Below are 17,053 nucleotides of genomic sequence, written 5' to 3' on the forward strand. Positions count from 1 at the left end.
TATAAAAACATGTTCAAGAATGGACATTCTTACGGAACAACAAAAAGGTTGCCATAGAAATCACAGGGGATGCAAAGAACAGTTACTCATAGATTCAGTCATTCTACGGCAAGCACACAAACAACACAGAAACATACACATGGCATATATAGACTACAGAAAAGCATTCGACAGTGTTCCACACATGTACAAAATACATCCACCACTCATTGCATTCTTTCAAAACACTATGCAGCACTGGAGAAACACTGCATCTCAGAGTTAGTAACACTTCCATACAAACAAACCAAATATTCATTAGGCACGGAATTTTTCAAGGAGATTCCTTGAGTCCTCTCTGGTTCTGCTTAGCCCTGAACCCTTTATCCAACATGTTAAACAACACGCAATATGGTTACAATATCAGACACGAAAAAACAACACAGTTTACACTGTCATATCTCATGTACATGGATGACATAAAACTTTATGCATCTACACAAAAACAACTTCATCAACTCCTACAAATCACACATTCATACACCAATGACAACAAATGGAGTTTGGCCTAGATAAATGCAACATACTTCATATAGAAAAAGGAATCCTGAAGAAAGAAGATTTTGCACTTGGAAATGGAGACGTTATTGAATCCATGGAAGAGGGCGAGTTCTACAAGTATTTAGGATTCCAACAGGCCAAACTAACAGAACATGCACAAATAAAGCAAAGATTAATTAAAGAATACCAAAGTAGGTTAAATGCTACTCTCAGAACAGAGTTAAATGCAAAACACAGTTAAAGCAATAAACACGTATGTCATCCCAGTACTCACATATTCCTTTGGAGGTATACATTGGACTCACACAGATCTCAAGCAACTCCAAAGGAAAACAAGAACAACACTTACTAAGCATAAACAACATCATCCTAAATCCACCACAGAAAGATTAACCCTTTCACGTAAAGATGGCGGACGTGGCCTGATTGATATAGTTAACCTTCACTACAAACAAATACAGTCACTGCGAGAGTTTTTCTACAAAAAACAAGAAACATTACAGTTACACAAAGCAGTAACTCTAGCAGACTCAAATAACACACCATTAAATTTACACTCACAACCAACAACATATAAAAAGCATAGACACCGTTAAGCAATCGTGGGCTCAAAAGGCACTCCATGGCAGGCATTCTTATGACCTGGCCCAGGATTTTCTTGACAAAACTGCGTCAAACAACTGGTTAGCTCGGGGATGCCTCTTTGGGGAGACAGAAGGATTTATGATGCCATACAGGATCAGGTCATAAATACTAAAAACTACAGAAATCACATACTCAAAGATGCAACACTCACAAATGACACTTGCAGAAAATGTCACATCATGCCAGAAACTATATAACACATCACTTCCGGTTGCAAGCTCTTGGCACAGACAGATTATTTACACAGACATAATCAAGTAGCAAATATAATACACCAAGAGCTTGCAAAGAAACACAAATTAGTAGACATCCATGAATACTACAAATACGTTCCACAGACAGTATTGGAAAACAACACGCACAAAAAGTACTATGACAGAGCCATAATCACAGATTAACACAATTTACCACAACAGACCAGACATTACACTCATTGACAAACACAATAAAATCACATACATTATAGACATATCCATTCCAAACACTCACAAAATACAAAATACATGCATTGAAAAAGTCAGCAAGTATACTGGAAATAAGGCATCTGTGGAGGATGGTTAGGGTGCTTATTGTACCTGTCGTTCTCTCCTCTACAGGTGTCATACCACACACACTACACAAAAGCCTGGGCATATTACAACTGAATAGAAACACATACATCACACTACAGAAGGCCACTATAATGAATACATGTTATATTGTGAGGAAATTCCTGAATACAGACACACACTGATACACTTCTTTAATTTTTGTTTTGGTTACTATGCCTTGACTTTGGTCTGGCATAGTACACAGCCACCGGTGTTAACTGAGTATATCTCATTTAACCCATCATAATAATAATAATGCGTTTAATCTTTTTAGAGTAAACAATATTTATTATAAATATTTATCACTATTTACGGTCATATATTTTATTTTAATTAGTTTAAAAACTAATTCCCAATGCCATTGTTTCTATTTCTTCCCATGACAGAAAAATATTTGTGGTTATTTAAGCTAAGTAAAGTTTGAGTATCCTTGATATAAACAAACTATCAGACTCATTTGCTACGTAGTTTTAAACTTTTCCAAAATAAATATTAATTTACTAAAATTAAACAAAACTAAAAATTTGTTATTTATACTTTTATAAAGAAAATATTATTATTTATAAAGTATTATAATTATTAATTATTTTATTATTACCTACCTGTCATTTTCTCTCTCTGTTGCCAGTTTCCATTTGACTGGGGACTAGAATAAAACATATATTTTAATTCATTTGAAAGTATAATACATTAAATTTAACACTGAATATTTACCTGGATCTATTAATATCTGGAAGACTAAAATTAGAACCACCAAAGGCACCCGATCTCAAATCTGGAATTGGACTTTTTGTGTGACGAAATGAACGAGGTTTACTAATTACCTGAGGTGACTGTCCATTTTGACTTAAACGCTTTGGAGCTAAAGTTTTCAAGTTTAAAAATACAAATTTTAATAAAAATATATATAGTTTCCATAAATGCCATTTGTATTTTGTTTACCTTCTAAAACAAGACTCTGTTCAATTTCTTCTCTTATACCTGGTCTGTTAACACATTTTGCTGGCCGAATTTCAAATAAATACATTAAATCAGCTATTAGTGCTAATATATTCTGATGCACTGAGGAATGTAAATAGATGAAATCCTCCAAAGTAAGAAAGTGAATATCATGAGGAAGATATTCTTGACAAAATCTCTGGACTAATTGAAGATTATAGACTGAATCTGCAAGACTAGGTGAATCGCTGAGACGAACATCTATTAAAAAAGTTTAAAAAGACTTTTTTAAAATTTATTCTATCTAATTATTTAAAATAATAATGAAAATCCTTCATAATTTCAGAATATAATAATTTTCAAAATTATATTTTACAGTTTGTTTAGGGTGACGTATCTTATAATATAATTGAGATGGGTTGATGATGATGAAGATAATAAGCACAGAGCCCAAACAGTTAGGAGTTGAAAGATGAAATTTGGTACACAGGGTACGTCATGAGAATGTACACTAAGAAGGGATTTTTTGAAATTCCCCCCATGAGGAGAAGAAAAGGATTAAGGCTTAGAACTCAGCTTCTAATTTACAATTTTAGATGCAATTTTTTATTTTTAACTGCATTTTAATAGAGTACCACATGGGGATGAAAGAAGTGTATTCTTTAACAATGGAAGTGTTAAGAGAAAGTGGAATGCAAGATTTACAGGTGCAGATGCGGTTTTTTGCATTTTTGCGGGAAATAGAACATTATTTTAGGCCTATCTAAAAATTCTCTAATTTTAGTCTGGAAACAGGAAACCTAATTCTTGCATTCTGTGAAAATGGGTAAGATTGTGAATGGTTATAATGTAATAACCTTAATCTTCCTATCATTACTTTTTGCATTAGCAACACCAGGCTTATCTGCTAGTTATATGATAATACAGAATTTAAATTATTCTAACTAATAAAGAAAATCATTCGTATAATTCAAATTATACTAAACTGATGACTTAATATAATGCAGTCATTGGGATCCAGAAAATCTGACTGTTGTAGATGAGACTGTGTTGTTTTGTTAAGTTTGTTTTCATCATATGTAAGCAAGAATCAATCAGACTAACAGTTCATAACCATCATATATACACTACAAACTGTTAAACTGTAATGAAACAATGTTCAATGACATCCAGTCCATCTCAGCAGAATTGCTATATTTAACAGGAGTGGACTGGCCTTTAAACAATCCTTCTTGTCTATTTTGTTCTGGCTTTTTTCATAACACTCAAATGTTAAGTTGTGTTTATTCAAGTAGCAAGTACAAAGAACAGACATTGCCAGCAAAATATTGCAAATTGAGCCAATCAATTTTGAACTGTACTATTAACTGCCAGTTTAACTCAGATGACTACAAATAAGATGAAATAAAACAGCAGATCTGAAGAGTTAAACAATAAATTTGAATCCACAGCTGTTAGCATTGAATGTACAGTACATGTGTATGTGTTTCTCTTGAAGTATGTTATATTGAGCCAACATTAATATACAAAAATATATTTTATAATTTATTCATGTCAGAAGCTTCCATTAATAATGAGTTGCATTTACATACACATTTGTATACATATGTAACTTAAATACATCAATTTTTATATTAATTATCACAAATTATGTACACTTTATACTATTAATTGACTTTACTACATTGTTTGTAAAATAGGGTTGGCAGAAATACAGTAAAAACACGTAAACAGATAATGAAAATCTTATTTACTCGCCATGTCCAATCATCAGGAACAAACTATTCTCCACACATTCTGCTGTGGAGAATAGTTTGTTCCTGATGATTGGACATGGCGAGTAAATAAGATTTTCATTATCTGTTTACGTGTTTTTACTGTATTTCTGCCAGCCCTATTTTACAAAGAAATCTTATATTTTTAATTGTGAAGGGATTGTCACCTGTGAACATTTTAGACTGTTTTACATAGTTTGGCAGAGGCGTAGCCTCTAAAGAAAGGTCGTCTCTGCTGTGGAGAATAGTTTGTTCCTGGTGATTGGACATGGCGAGTAAAGAAGATTTTCATTATCTGTTTACGTGTTTTTACTACATTGTGTCAATGAAAATTATTATAATCTTAAATAAAAGTTTTTATATACAATAATCAGACTAATTAAATAAAAAATAAAATATCAGCAAAAAATAATTTACCTTGCCAATTAAGATATCCAGGGCAATAAAAACACAGTAGAGCAGCTAGACAGCATCCATCACTTAGGTCATTCAAGTCTTGGGCAATCGGGATACAGGGCACTACATGTCGGTCAGTCTGAAGGAATGTGTGGTTATGTAGTGTAGGCTTACGACAGATGGCTGTACAGCATAGCCTGTAATCTTCCTACCAAATATAATTTACCCTCTATAAAGTCTAAGTAAAAGTATTACGTTTCTCAACACAACCCATGTCAGAATACGATTAATTCCTGACATTTTTTTGGTTTCTATATCTCCTTCATGTTACTTGCATTGAGTTGAAAATTACAAAACTAATAGGCTATGTGCAGTGAAAGACTACAAAAATATGATAATCCCCATAGAATATTAAAATTTAAATGAAAATAAAACCATACCAGATTAACTTCTGTTTCACCAGGACTCCGATAAGAACCTAATTCTTCTTCAATTCTATGTCTCATCTTTACACATGATTTATTAATCCAAAGTAAGGCTGCATGTTTTGCATCAATAGGTTTATCAATAGGTAACCTTATAACCGAAAACCTACTATTAAAAAAAAATTAAAAAACTAAAATTAATCTATCATAAAATAAAGTTTGTAGGAGAAATTATAAAATTATTAGAAGTTCAAAATTCCAACATTCTGATAAATATATCAAATATTTGTATAGTTGTAAATATATAAATACTTCTAAAATCAAATAAATATTAAGTAGAATAAGGTATTTATAGAAAAATAAAATTTATCTAGAAATACTTTATTTTGTAAGCAATCATAATATAAAATCCAATAATCTAGTACATTTTTGTAATCAATCCATTACATAGTTTTGTTGTCCGTCTTTATTTAATAAATATTCTAACTTTTCTTCACTAAAAATTATATATATATATATATATATATATCATAACCATATGCTGAAATTCACCATTTCAAGAAGTGCCTAATTATTTTTTAGAATGCTAAGACATCCTATAATAGACATTTGTTTCAAAATCTGTCTACTTTTTCTGGTCTCTTCTTGTAAGTCTTGTAATCTAGTTTCTGCAGATGTTGAAATGGGTATATAATTCAGCATCTGTCTAATGAAACTAAGCATTTTTTTGTAATGCCTAATATGGTGGCTCATAGGAGTGCTGTTGAAGGAGAACATGTGGCATGCAACCCTAATATAATCATTTTGATTTTTTATAATGTTTTCATTAGCACTGGCTTTGATAAAACTAATGTTTTTATTGCTTTACTCTGCTATTACATGAATCTCTGAGTCCAGCAATGACTGTCAAAATGCCAAAACTTCTGAATGTGGAATCATGTCACTATTACAAAGTGAAACAATCTTGATAATTCATTGAACTTTATAATTCTTTGATCATCCAAACATAAAATAAAATATAGTACATTATATTTTTTTCAAAAAATTTTAAGGTGAAAATTCATCTAGAGATTGAGTTTTCAATGTGTTAAATTACAAAAATATGCAAAATTGACACTATACACAGAAATATCAATGTTGTAGTTTATGAACATTTGAAGAAACTGACGAAAAATACATTAAACCGGAGAACATTGAATTGAGTCTCTACTGTATTTTGTATGTATCTTTAAAATTTGATATAAAACACTGAAACCATACAGAAAAATAAGTTTTTTTTTTCTAAAAAAATTTTCTTATATATAATTATATATAAGAAATTTTTTTATATTACTATACCAGCTGTCAAACATACAATAAAATTCTTTTACTTCACTATACTTAAATTATTTAGTCACTTCACAATTAATCTTATAGATAACACTATACAACGAATTAATTGCCAATTGCTTAATAAAATTTATTAAGATTTACAAAATTTTATGGAAATATATTTCTCAATTAAATTATTTAAGAAATATACTTTGATTCTAAAATAAACAAACTATAAAAACAAATCTAACCATCAAATAGTTTCAGAAATTTTTTAAAATAAACTCTGGGACCAATAGTAAAAACATTTACAAGCTGAAAATAGCTTGAGTGGCCTCTATAACCAATAAATCCAATTGAGTATGTAAACTTTTGATAAAATTCAATAGTAAAAACATTATAGAAAAATTTAGTTTTGAGATTATTACTATTATTAGTAAAAATTCCTCAATGACTAATATTTTTCATAGTTTCATGTATTAATGTTTTCAGACTTTTAAACTGAATCAATTATTTATTTATTGAAGACATTATCAATTACAATTCATCAACAACTATCTCTAATTTATGTAGAAAAATTTTAATTAAATTTAAATCAAAAGAGGGTTATCTTTTAAGAAATTAAATCTTTAATAAGGAAATTTCCTAATTATTTTTTGATCATTTCATTTTTAAAAATATGTGATGTTAATTTATACAAATAATAAGTTATTAAAATTTAAAAAATGCACACTGAAAATATTTTTTATCCATCTTTATAAATATAGAAAGTGCATAGTTAGGTATAATTGAAATAAACATGCATATTCAAAATTCTTGGACTTTTTCATAACCACAGATAGCAGTTGAAAAGTAAAAATATGCTTAGGACAATAATTCTGATTTTAATTACAGAGCAAAAAATATATTTTCTCAGTTGTAATCATGCTAGAATTATATTTAGGTGTTAAAATTTTACATTAATAACAAATCTTTCAATTTGTTTGAATGTTTGGTTTTCTTATACATATTATTAACTGAATAAAATAAATATTTACCTAATTACTTCCATTACTTTCTCAGGTATTAAAACTTCTTTTATATACAATGCCATTATACTTTCAATAACTGCCATATGTGCACTCTAAAATTTTCAACATTAAAAATGACTATATTAATATAAAATTCATGTTACACATTATTATTATACTTATTTATTTACTAAAAATTAAATAAAATAGACAAAATATTATTTATTCTTAATATGGTTGTATATTTTAATATTATCTCATCAATAATAATCTTATTAATTTAATAGATAAAAAAATTTAATGAATATCTTGAATGGATGAATGATCTAGACATTTTACTATTATTAACTGAATTATACTAACTATATTTGATTCAGCAGATATTTTATTATAATATTTTATTATTATATTACAATATTTCAGCTATCTTCATATGCATTTTAATTTTCAAATATAATAAAACAAAGTTTAGAATGTAAAAAGATTCAAAAGTTTTAAAATTATAAAATACAGGGAAGATATAAAACTAACTACAGCTCATGAAATCAAATTATTAAATAAATTCATATCAAATTTCAATAAAATAATTAAAACAGTATTCAAACTACAGGTAAATAGCAACTTATGACAAGGTTTGGTTTTGACTGACTGGATGTAAGTTGAAATTGCATGAGTAAATATATTCATATTTTTGTAAAAAATAATTAAAATTTTAAAACTACACTTTAAACAAAAATTATCTTCTTAATTTTACTATACAATAACTTAAAAATATATATGTAAAATAAAATAATGTAAATAATTAAGAATAAGTCAATTCTCTACTATTTAAAGAAGTAGTTTAGACTATCAGTCTAAGCTACATACTACACCAACAATTTATTCTATACTAGAAAAAAACATATTTTGACATTCTCTACAGAATATATTTTAATAAATTTGTAAAGATTTCCATATATTTCAAGAAACTTATATTTCCATTTCATTCTAAATGTAGAATATATATTTATTTTTTTTGTAACTTGTTCAATATACAGTGGTGCTGCATACTTTCAATTTAATTCATTCCAGGAAGATGTTTGAAGTCCAAATCAATTTTTCCTATTAGGAAAAATGGAAAGTGAATTAATCCATTTCAAGACCCTGAACAATACCCATTTCGATAAACTTAAAACATCAAACACACATAATTTAAGGTTAAAAAAAACAATTAAATGCTTGCATGTTCTTTGGAACTTAGCATAAAGTTGCTATTGAGAACAAATCATACAGGAACACTCCTTTTGATGGAAAAAGTAGATTTATTTTCTATAATTTATAACTGATATGCATTTTGGGCTCTATGCCCCTCTACAATCCTTATTTTATTATATATATTGGTAAAACTATGTAGTTCAAACTATATAGTTTTACCAAATAAAACTATATATTGGTAAAATTATATATAGTTCAAAAAATTTTCTTTTAATATTTTTTCATTTTTAAGAATTTTGATGCTGTTGAGTGAGATCTCACAATATTTTATTACATTTATTTATATACATGTTTTAAAAATTTATTTTAGTTTTACTTGTTTCAAGAAACTTATATTTTCATTTCATTCTAAATGTAGAATATATATATATATATATATTTTGTAACTTGTTCAATATACAGTAATGCCGCATACTTTCAATTTAATATCAAATGGTTTTAATGATTAATTATTCCAGTTGTCACTATAATTATTTTTAGATAATTATTTATTTTTTAAATTTTGTGAGTTATGCATATATTAAATAAAAATAATTATTAAATACATTCCATAATTTCTTATATAGTTTTACAAATATATGTAATAAAATAAGGATTGTAGAGGGGCATAGAGCCCAAAATGCATATCAGTTATAAATTATAGAAAATAAATCTACTTTTTCCATCAAAAGGAGTGTTCCTGTATGATTTGTTCTCAATAGCAACTTTATGCTAAGTTCCAAAGAACATACAACTAATTGAGAGAACGGCAAGCAATCAAATACTAACAATTAAATGCCCTAATAATAAATTAAAACACAAAAACCATAAATAAAAATATGTAAATACTGTATAATGAAAATTGCACTTACTGGTCACATAATATGGCTTCTGCATCTTAATACAGATGTGTGATTTAATTATAACAATTTTGAAATATAACATATTATAGATAATGTAAGAGTATATTCTTTGTTTAGGAAGCTTACTTTAAGCTCTTTATTACTTCACATTTTGTTTGAATAAAATCAAGTGATGTTTTTGGATAAAAAGCATATCAGAGATATATGCATTATGAGTTCCGGAAAGAATATAATGCCATACAAACAGTAAAAAAAAAAAAAAAATGTGTATGAGGAAGATGTTCCTAAACATGTTAAATGTGCTTAAAAAGTTCTGTTTGAGAAATTTTGAACTAATTAATACAAAATGTATGGGGCACCCAAAAGCTGCTATTGAAAAAAAATTGCAGGAAAAAATTGTTAAAAATAGATGAATAACACACAATAGTATATATAACCAAACAAACCAAAAATAAAGAAGAAAAAAAAACACTGAAAACATGCAAGCATAATGCAAAAGTGAGAGACGAATTGGGCACACAACAGATTGTGTTTACACTTCAAGTGCATTTTTTCATTACATGCACAGTTTGAACTTTGAAGCATCGCTTAACCCTTGAGATGAATTTTCGAAAACTTTTCCATTTGAACTCTGAAGCATTCAAAGTACATGGTACCACTGTATATATATTACCACTGACTTTATAATTACAGTAATAAGGAGTTATATTTTAAATAATTTAATTATAAATATTTATAATTTTTATACCATTTTAATAGGTGCAGTCTGTACAAGAACAGTTTCTGTGAGAGATGCATCTGGTGGTTCAATAACATCTACACCCTTTCTCATTAATAATTGTATTATACCAATGTGGTTGAGATTATGATAGTTGGGATCAGCATAAATATTAGCAAGTGCTAAACAATAAAGTTCAGCATTAGCTAAGGAATGAATAATTTGAGGTTTCAATCTTTCTTCACCCTGAAATTTAAAAATGTATATATTTTAAAATTAAAATCAAATTTAAATTAAATATATATTTAATAAAATAATACAGTTATAATTTCTTAAATATCGAATAAAAATCATTATATAAAAAACACTTCTATATTGTAAACTGGATATGGACTGTTACAACTTATATTTTAAACACAGTATTGATTAACATCACACTCTATTTAAACAATATGCCTAGAATATAAATAACAATATAAGATCTGTCAGGATTTCAGTGGAATAATTCTCTCTCTCTATGAAGATATTAATGTAAATTTTAATCTAATATATATTTATAAACATCACTTGCTCATAGCTTTCACAATAAGAAGTGTCATAGATTTCCTGGATCACTGATAGAATTAGAATAGTTCTTTTGATAGAATTGATCTACTCAGTTCAAAAAAAAAAAAAATTATAAAATCACCAATAAGTCAAATAATTAAAAAAAAAATTAAGTAAAAATATGACAAACTATATTTTCCATACCATACCAGAAGTATCACTTTAGTTTTGTCCACAGATAATTCTGTTGCTGGCCTCCAGAGGTCAGCTTTAGAAATGAATTTATCAAACTTAAAAAATGTTTAACACAAAAAAACCTTTAAAAAAGAACCGAGTAGTAAGAGTATAAAATTAATTAGGTTTAAATTAAATAATGAATTTAATTTATATAGATAATTCTGGAAGAAAAACAAATCAACCCAGAATGGGATTAGAATTTCAATCCCGTTCAAGAGTCTAGATATTTAGCCACAAAAATAATCTGGTAGTTTAAACTGTTTAAGCAATAATTTAGGTTTGGTTATATTGTGTGTGTATGTATATATATATATATACTTTAAACTTTTATGGACAACCTGTCATGTAGGCTGTAACTATTCAACAAGATTTCCTATGTTAGGGGCTGTCCATAAATTATGTTCACTTTTTCTTGAAATTTTTACTCTCCCTTTTGTCCCAGTTTGTCCAAATTTCCATAATCCTCTCCCCTCTTTGGACATCCAACAAAACTCAACCCCTGTTAAAACCTTCATCACTTTATGAATGATAGATACTATAAGTAGAAATGAAACATACAAGAAATTCTGAAATAAATATAATAAAATGCATAAACTGTATAAAATTTAATGACATAATGGATGTCCAATGGATACACTTTTATGTCATAATGACATAATTGGTATTAGAAAACTGTTTTATCTAGAGAACTCTTATGCATGTGGGGTAATACATACTGTTGTGAACAATTCTTTTTGTGCATGAAAAACATCGAAACTGCTGAAATAGGTTGAGAGATTCCCATTTAACTAACATTTTTAGAATTAAGACTAGTATTATAAAAGCAGATATTGACAATATTATAAAAGGAAGGCAATGTCAAAATTTGCATTGAATTTATTATTTTGTTTGAGTATAATTTTTTCTTTTACCAGTCAATAATACAGTATTTTTTGTAATTATATATATTTGTTATTAAAATTTGATATTCACATTTTTAACTTTTTAAAAGCATATATTTATATGAAGTACCTTTGTGGCCTGCTGAATATATCAGGTCAGTCCATAAGTTCATGCGTATTTTTATCTACAACAAAACAGCAAAAAATTTTAATAAATTTTATTTCAATCTGTAATGTATTCGCCATTATTTTGTACAATTTCTTGCCATCTTGATAGTAGCTTTTTAATCCCATCTTCGTAAAATGATTTCAGTTTTGAATCAAAATATTCAGAAATAGCTTTTTTTACACTGTTCTCATCCTCAAAAGTTTTCCCTTTTAAAAAATTCTGCAAACTGCGAAAAAGACGATAATCACTGGGAGCAATATCTGGCGAATATGGTGGATGAGGTAAAATTTCTCAGTTGTAGCTTTCAAGTTTCTGTACAGTTATTTTTGCAGCGTGTGGTCTGGCATTGTTATGCTGCAAGAGAACCTGCTTTCTGTTCACTAACGACGGTCGATTTTTTCTCAATTTTTCATTTAAACGCTCTAATTGCTCACAATACATTTGAGCTGTAATTGTTTGATTAGGTTCTAACAGCTCAAAGTGAATTACACCTGACATATCCCACCAAACAGACAAAAGAATTTTTTTTTGGATGCAACTCACCTTTTGCAGTCGGTTTTGGCTGCTTGTCACGATCCATCGTCTTTTTCTCGTCACATTATTATAGAGGATCCATTTTTCGTCTCCAGTAACCAGCCTACCAAGAAAAGGTTCTAAAGCAATACGGGATAAAAGAGACATGCAAATGTTTACATGTTGTTGTCGGTTAGCTATTGACAGTTCATGTGGTATCCATTTTCCTAGCTTTGAAACTTTTCCGATTTGTTGTAGGTGTCTATGAACAGTTCCGTGGGATGAATTTAAACGTTCCACAATTTCATCAACTGTTAAAGATGGTTCTGCTTCAACTAGTGCAGAGAGAGCATCATCATCAAAGTCAACGGGTCTTCCAGTACGAGCCTTATCCTCCACACTAAAATCATTGTTTCTAAATCTTTCAAACCACTTCTGCGCAGTCCTTGCACTAATTACAATTTGATTATGTACAGTATTTATTTTTTTGGCTGCATTTGTAGCATTCTCACCACTTAAAAATAAAAAGTATAAAACATGTCTTTTATATTCATTGGTTACTTCCATTTTAACTAAAATAAACAACTGAAATGTTCACAATTCTGAACAGTATTATGTGAATGAGATCCAATTTAACACTTCAGTGTAAAAATTATCACATTAGACTGACATTTTTAACAGCAAAACAAGATTTTTCTCAAGGCCATAAAAATGTGCATGGACTTATTGACTGACCTGATACCTAAATTTCTAATTTGGCCCATTACGAAAAAAGATTGAACACCCCTGCCATAACCCCTCCCTCCCTTCAAGTATGGACAGCCTCTTATCACTGAATATACCTACATGCATTAGGGTGCTGCTTAAAATAGAGAAAAAAAATAAATCGCTTACTTTTTTGTGGTCCTACCATCCAGAACTAGTCCAACTGGTCTCAAATTACTACAGAAGAAATTTGAACTTGATATATTAATATTTAGAGGTAGCTCAATGACCACAAAAAAAAATTTATAAAAAAAGCAATTTATGACAAATGAAAACATACAAAATCTGTTTTGGTAAACCAGACTTGTTTCACTTTTGGACAATTACAGACAAATTAAATAGTCATGTAAACTTTACAATATTCAAAAACTTGATGGATTACAAACCAAAATGCAATGAAAAAATTTTTAAACATCACAATTCACAAAATTTGAAATTTTCAGTACTACATTCAATGTAACTTTATCAGTTTATTTTGGTAGAGGCAGAGAGTATCTCTTTCTTGCTGTCTGGAATCTGCCTCCAATTGTTCTCTCACTAGTTACTCTGTCTCCTTTACAGCTTGCATCTTCTTCAGTATCTGTGCTGCTGCTTGAGGATATTAGGTCTGCTATTTCTTCACCACTTCTCTTCCTGTCTTTGTGCAGATCATTTCTCCTTTGCAGCTAATTTTGCATCCACACCTAACCATTGACCCTTTATGTCCTTTCTCACACTGAACTAACAAGAACTCATGATCCTCTGGAATTTTTATCATTTCAACTGCTCTAAGATGAGAAATGTCAAAAAGTTCATCTAGTTTACTAACAAATTCAGCCTCATTTATTTGCTGTGTTACAGATTCTTGCCCCTTGTTTTTCTTTAGCAAATGCCATTCTTCAAATGTTTGTTCTAGTTTAGTTATGCAGTTTCTTGGATCCATCATTGGGATCCTTGCCATTTCATAAAATATTGCCAGCTTTTCGACTGTAACAGCTGATGACTGTCTGATAGTTTGTTTCAGTTGAAGATGGTGATGTAAAAATAAACCAAGAGCCTGACATAAGAATGGCAACTTGTTGCCAGTTAATTCAGTTACTGTTGAACCAAGGAGGTAGACTTCAGTTATAGATCTAGTTGCTGCTGCCACCATATTTATTATTTAACAACTTTGCCCAAAATGAACAAAAATGTATTATGTGATTTGCTTGAACAGTTTCTGGATTATATAGTCTATACATCTGATGATATCAGCAGTCCTTCAGTGATGTGCCAGAACTCAACCAGAAACAGGGAAAAACATTTGCAGCAAGACTTGATGATGTCAGCAAAATAAAGATCACAAATCATGACAGAAATTAATTCTATGAGTATGTCATGTAACTAATGTGTGATTAATTTAATGGCTTATTTATTGAGATGACCAACTACAGTTTTACAAACTGTTCAACTAAAATGGATACTTTGTGATTGAAGCTTGTGATTGCCATAAGCTCATCCTTACTATTTGGAACCTATAAAACTTCAGTGACATTGAGCTACCAGTAAATATTCACCAATGGAGTAGATTTTTGGCATGAATGTTTTCTATATATATTGGAACAGAAATAGAAGGTAGGAGGTTCACGTTTACAAATTGTGAAAATAATCTCCACCCTAACATGCATTGTATATTATATACCATTATCTAGCCATAATGAAATTTTACACAATTACAGCACCTTTCATTACAGTTCTCAGATGATGCCAGTTGTTTAGGCTAGCAGTAATATAATAATCTATATACTGTAGTTTTCCTTTACATACTACAATAAGTAAACAACAGAATATAGTCAAAAATATATTAAACTTACAAAAGAAAAAAATTTGAAAGAATATAAAAGCATCATCTACATTTACATTTCTGAATGTGATAGGATAACTTAAGAATTTTTTAGAAATTTTATCACTAATTAACTTACTGTAATTCACTCTAATACAGAATTATTAAAAGAAAAATAGTTAAATTTTCATTATTTATATCCATTACAATTACCAAAACAAAGTTAACTAGTTCTATAATTTTTTTATTGTAACATTTTTTATTAATGTTTTCATATGCAAAATATTGAATCCAAAAAACTAATAGAAACTTAAATTGTATCATGTTAAATTGATTAATAGAGAATAGAGACACAATAAAAAGCCAAACTAATAAAAAAAATTACTTTACTTGATTAAATTTTCAATCAAAATATAAATCATCAGGTAGTGTGGTTTCAACAACAATTAAATTTATGATCTATTTGTGTTAAAGATTAGACCTGACAATAATCTGTATTTGAATCACAAGTAATAGTTGAGTAAACTTTTTTCTGGTTTACAAGGTTGGCTGTTTTATGACAACTTATATTGTAACTATGTACAGCATGTGAATTCAGTTTCATAAAAATTCTGCAATGATTTATTTATTTTTATTTTTATATATACAGTATATTTTTTAAATTCACAAATATATAAAGTTAAACCCCATTAATACAAAGTCAAAAGGACCTAAAACTCGGCACTTTGTATTAAGTGAATTTTACAAAACACATCAATGGTCATACCAAATAGCAAAAGTCAAATTTTCTTTCAATTATTTTACTGTTTTATCTTGTTTAGATATGGTTAAAAATAAATAAATAAACAAACTTGTCATCTACTCCAAACATGCACTTTATTGAAATACAATGTTAGAAGAAAGAATCAATGCTCATTTTTCAACATTGATTAAAGTTGGTAGAATGACAGTTCAAGCTACTAACAGGTTGATCTAGCCAGAAAATTGAATTTGGAAGCTGATATGCAAAACTTTAATAATTTAAAAATAACTTATCTGCTTGGATTTCCAATAGAAATTGTTTTTAATTTTAAAACTGCAAACTATTGCCTGTACTCAATATTCAGTTGTTCTGTTATTAAAACAATTAAAAATAAGAACTATTTTGTAAAACTACATATTTTTAATCAAAAATTCCCCAATTTTATTAAATTCAGGTTTCCAATGTGCACAAGGACTGTCTTAAATAATTGTTCAGTGCCAACAATAAGAGATAATGTAATTTTTCAAGGAGCGAATGTCATTGGTATGGCCTCACCACCAACAACAATGATAATAATGATGCCATAGGCACCGTGCCCAAAATTAAAGTAAGAAAAAAAATGCCTTTGATCATGATGCAAGTTGTGCATTGCCACTTTGGCTTATGTGACTTCAAGGAAGCTGGAAGGAGTATGCTTTGTATTAAACCATGAAATATAATTGTTACTGAATTTGCAGGACTGTAACATGCTTTATATTGTACAGTAACTGATATTTTGTAATAACCAAACTCATTAACATTGAAATGCCTATCCTCATCCACAAGACCACAAATCTACTTTGCATTAATGCAAAACACATAAATTGATAATAAGGGAATCTGACTATATTTATATTTATAAATCTTTACATTGCTTTCAATATAGACATGTACAGCAAATTTAAATTAAATATT

At 28.6% G+C, this 17,053-nt stretch overlaps 2 protein-coding genes across 2 annotated transcripts in view; one reads left to right on the forward strand and one right to left on the reverse strand.

The window, feature by feature from the left end:
- LOC136988460 (NAD(P) transhydrogenase, mitochondrial-like) overlaps positions 1 to 17,053 on the forward strand; it is a 267,559-nt gene that overhangs the window by 56,176 nt on the left and 194,330 nt on the right. The gene's annotated exons all lie outside the window — the stretch shown is intronic.
- Patronin (calmodulin-regulated spectrin-associated protein patronin) overlaps positions 1 to 17,053 on the reverse strand; it is a 74,453-nt gene that overhangs the window by 17,104 nt on the left and 40,296 nt on the right. Inside the window, 7 exon segments of the mRNA XM_067286346.1 lie at positions 2,378 to 2,421; positions 2,490 to 2,637; positions 2,718 to 2,975; positions 4,907 to 5,093; positions 5,326 to 5,479; positions 7,659 to 7,744; positions 10,476 to 10,691. Of these exon segments, the coding sequence (XP_067142447.1) occupies positions 2,378 to 2,421; positions 2,490 to 2,637; positions 2,718 to 2,975; positions 4,907 to 5,093; positions 5,326 to 5,479; positions 7,659 to 7,744; positions 10,476 to 10,691 (1,093 nt within the window).

Source organism: Centruroides vittatus, unplaced genomic scaffold, assembly GCF_030686945.1.
Source record: "Centruroides vittatus isolate TY-2023 unplaced genomic scaffold, ASM3068694v2 scaffold_3315, whole genome shotgun sequence".
Lineage (NCBI taxonomy): Eukaryota > Metazoa > Arthropoda > Arachnida > Scorpiones > Buthidae > Centruroides > Centruroides vittatus.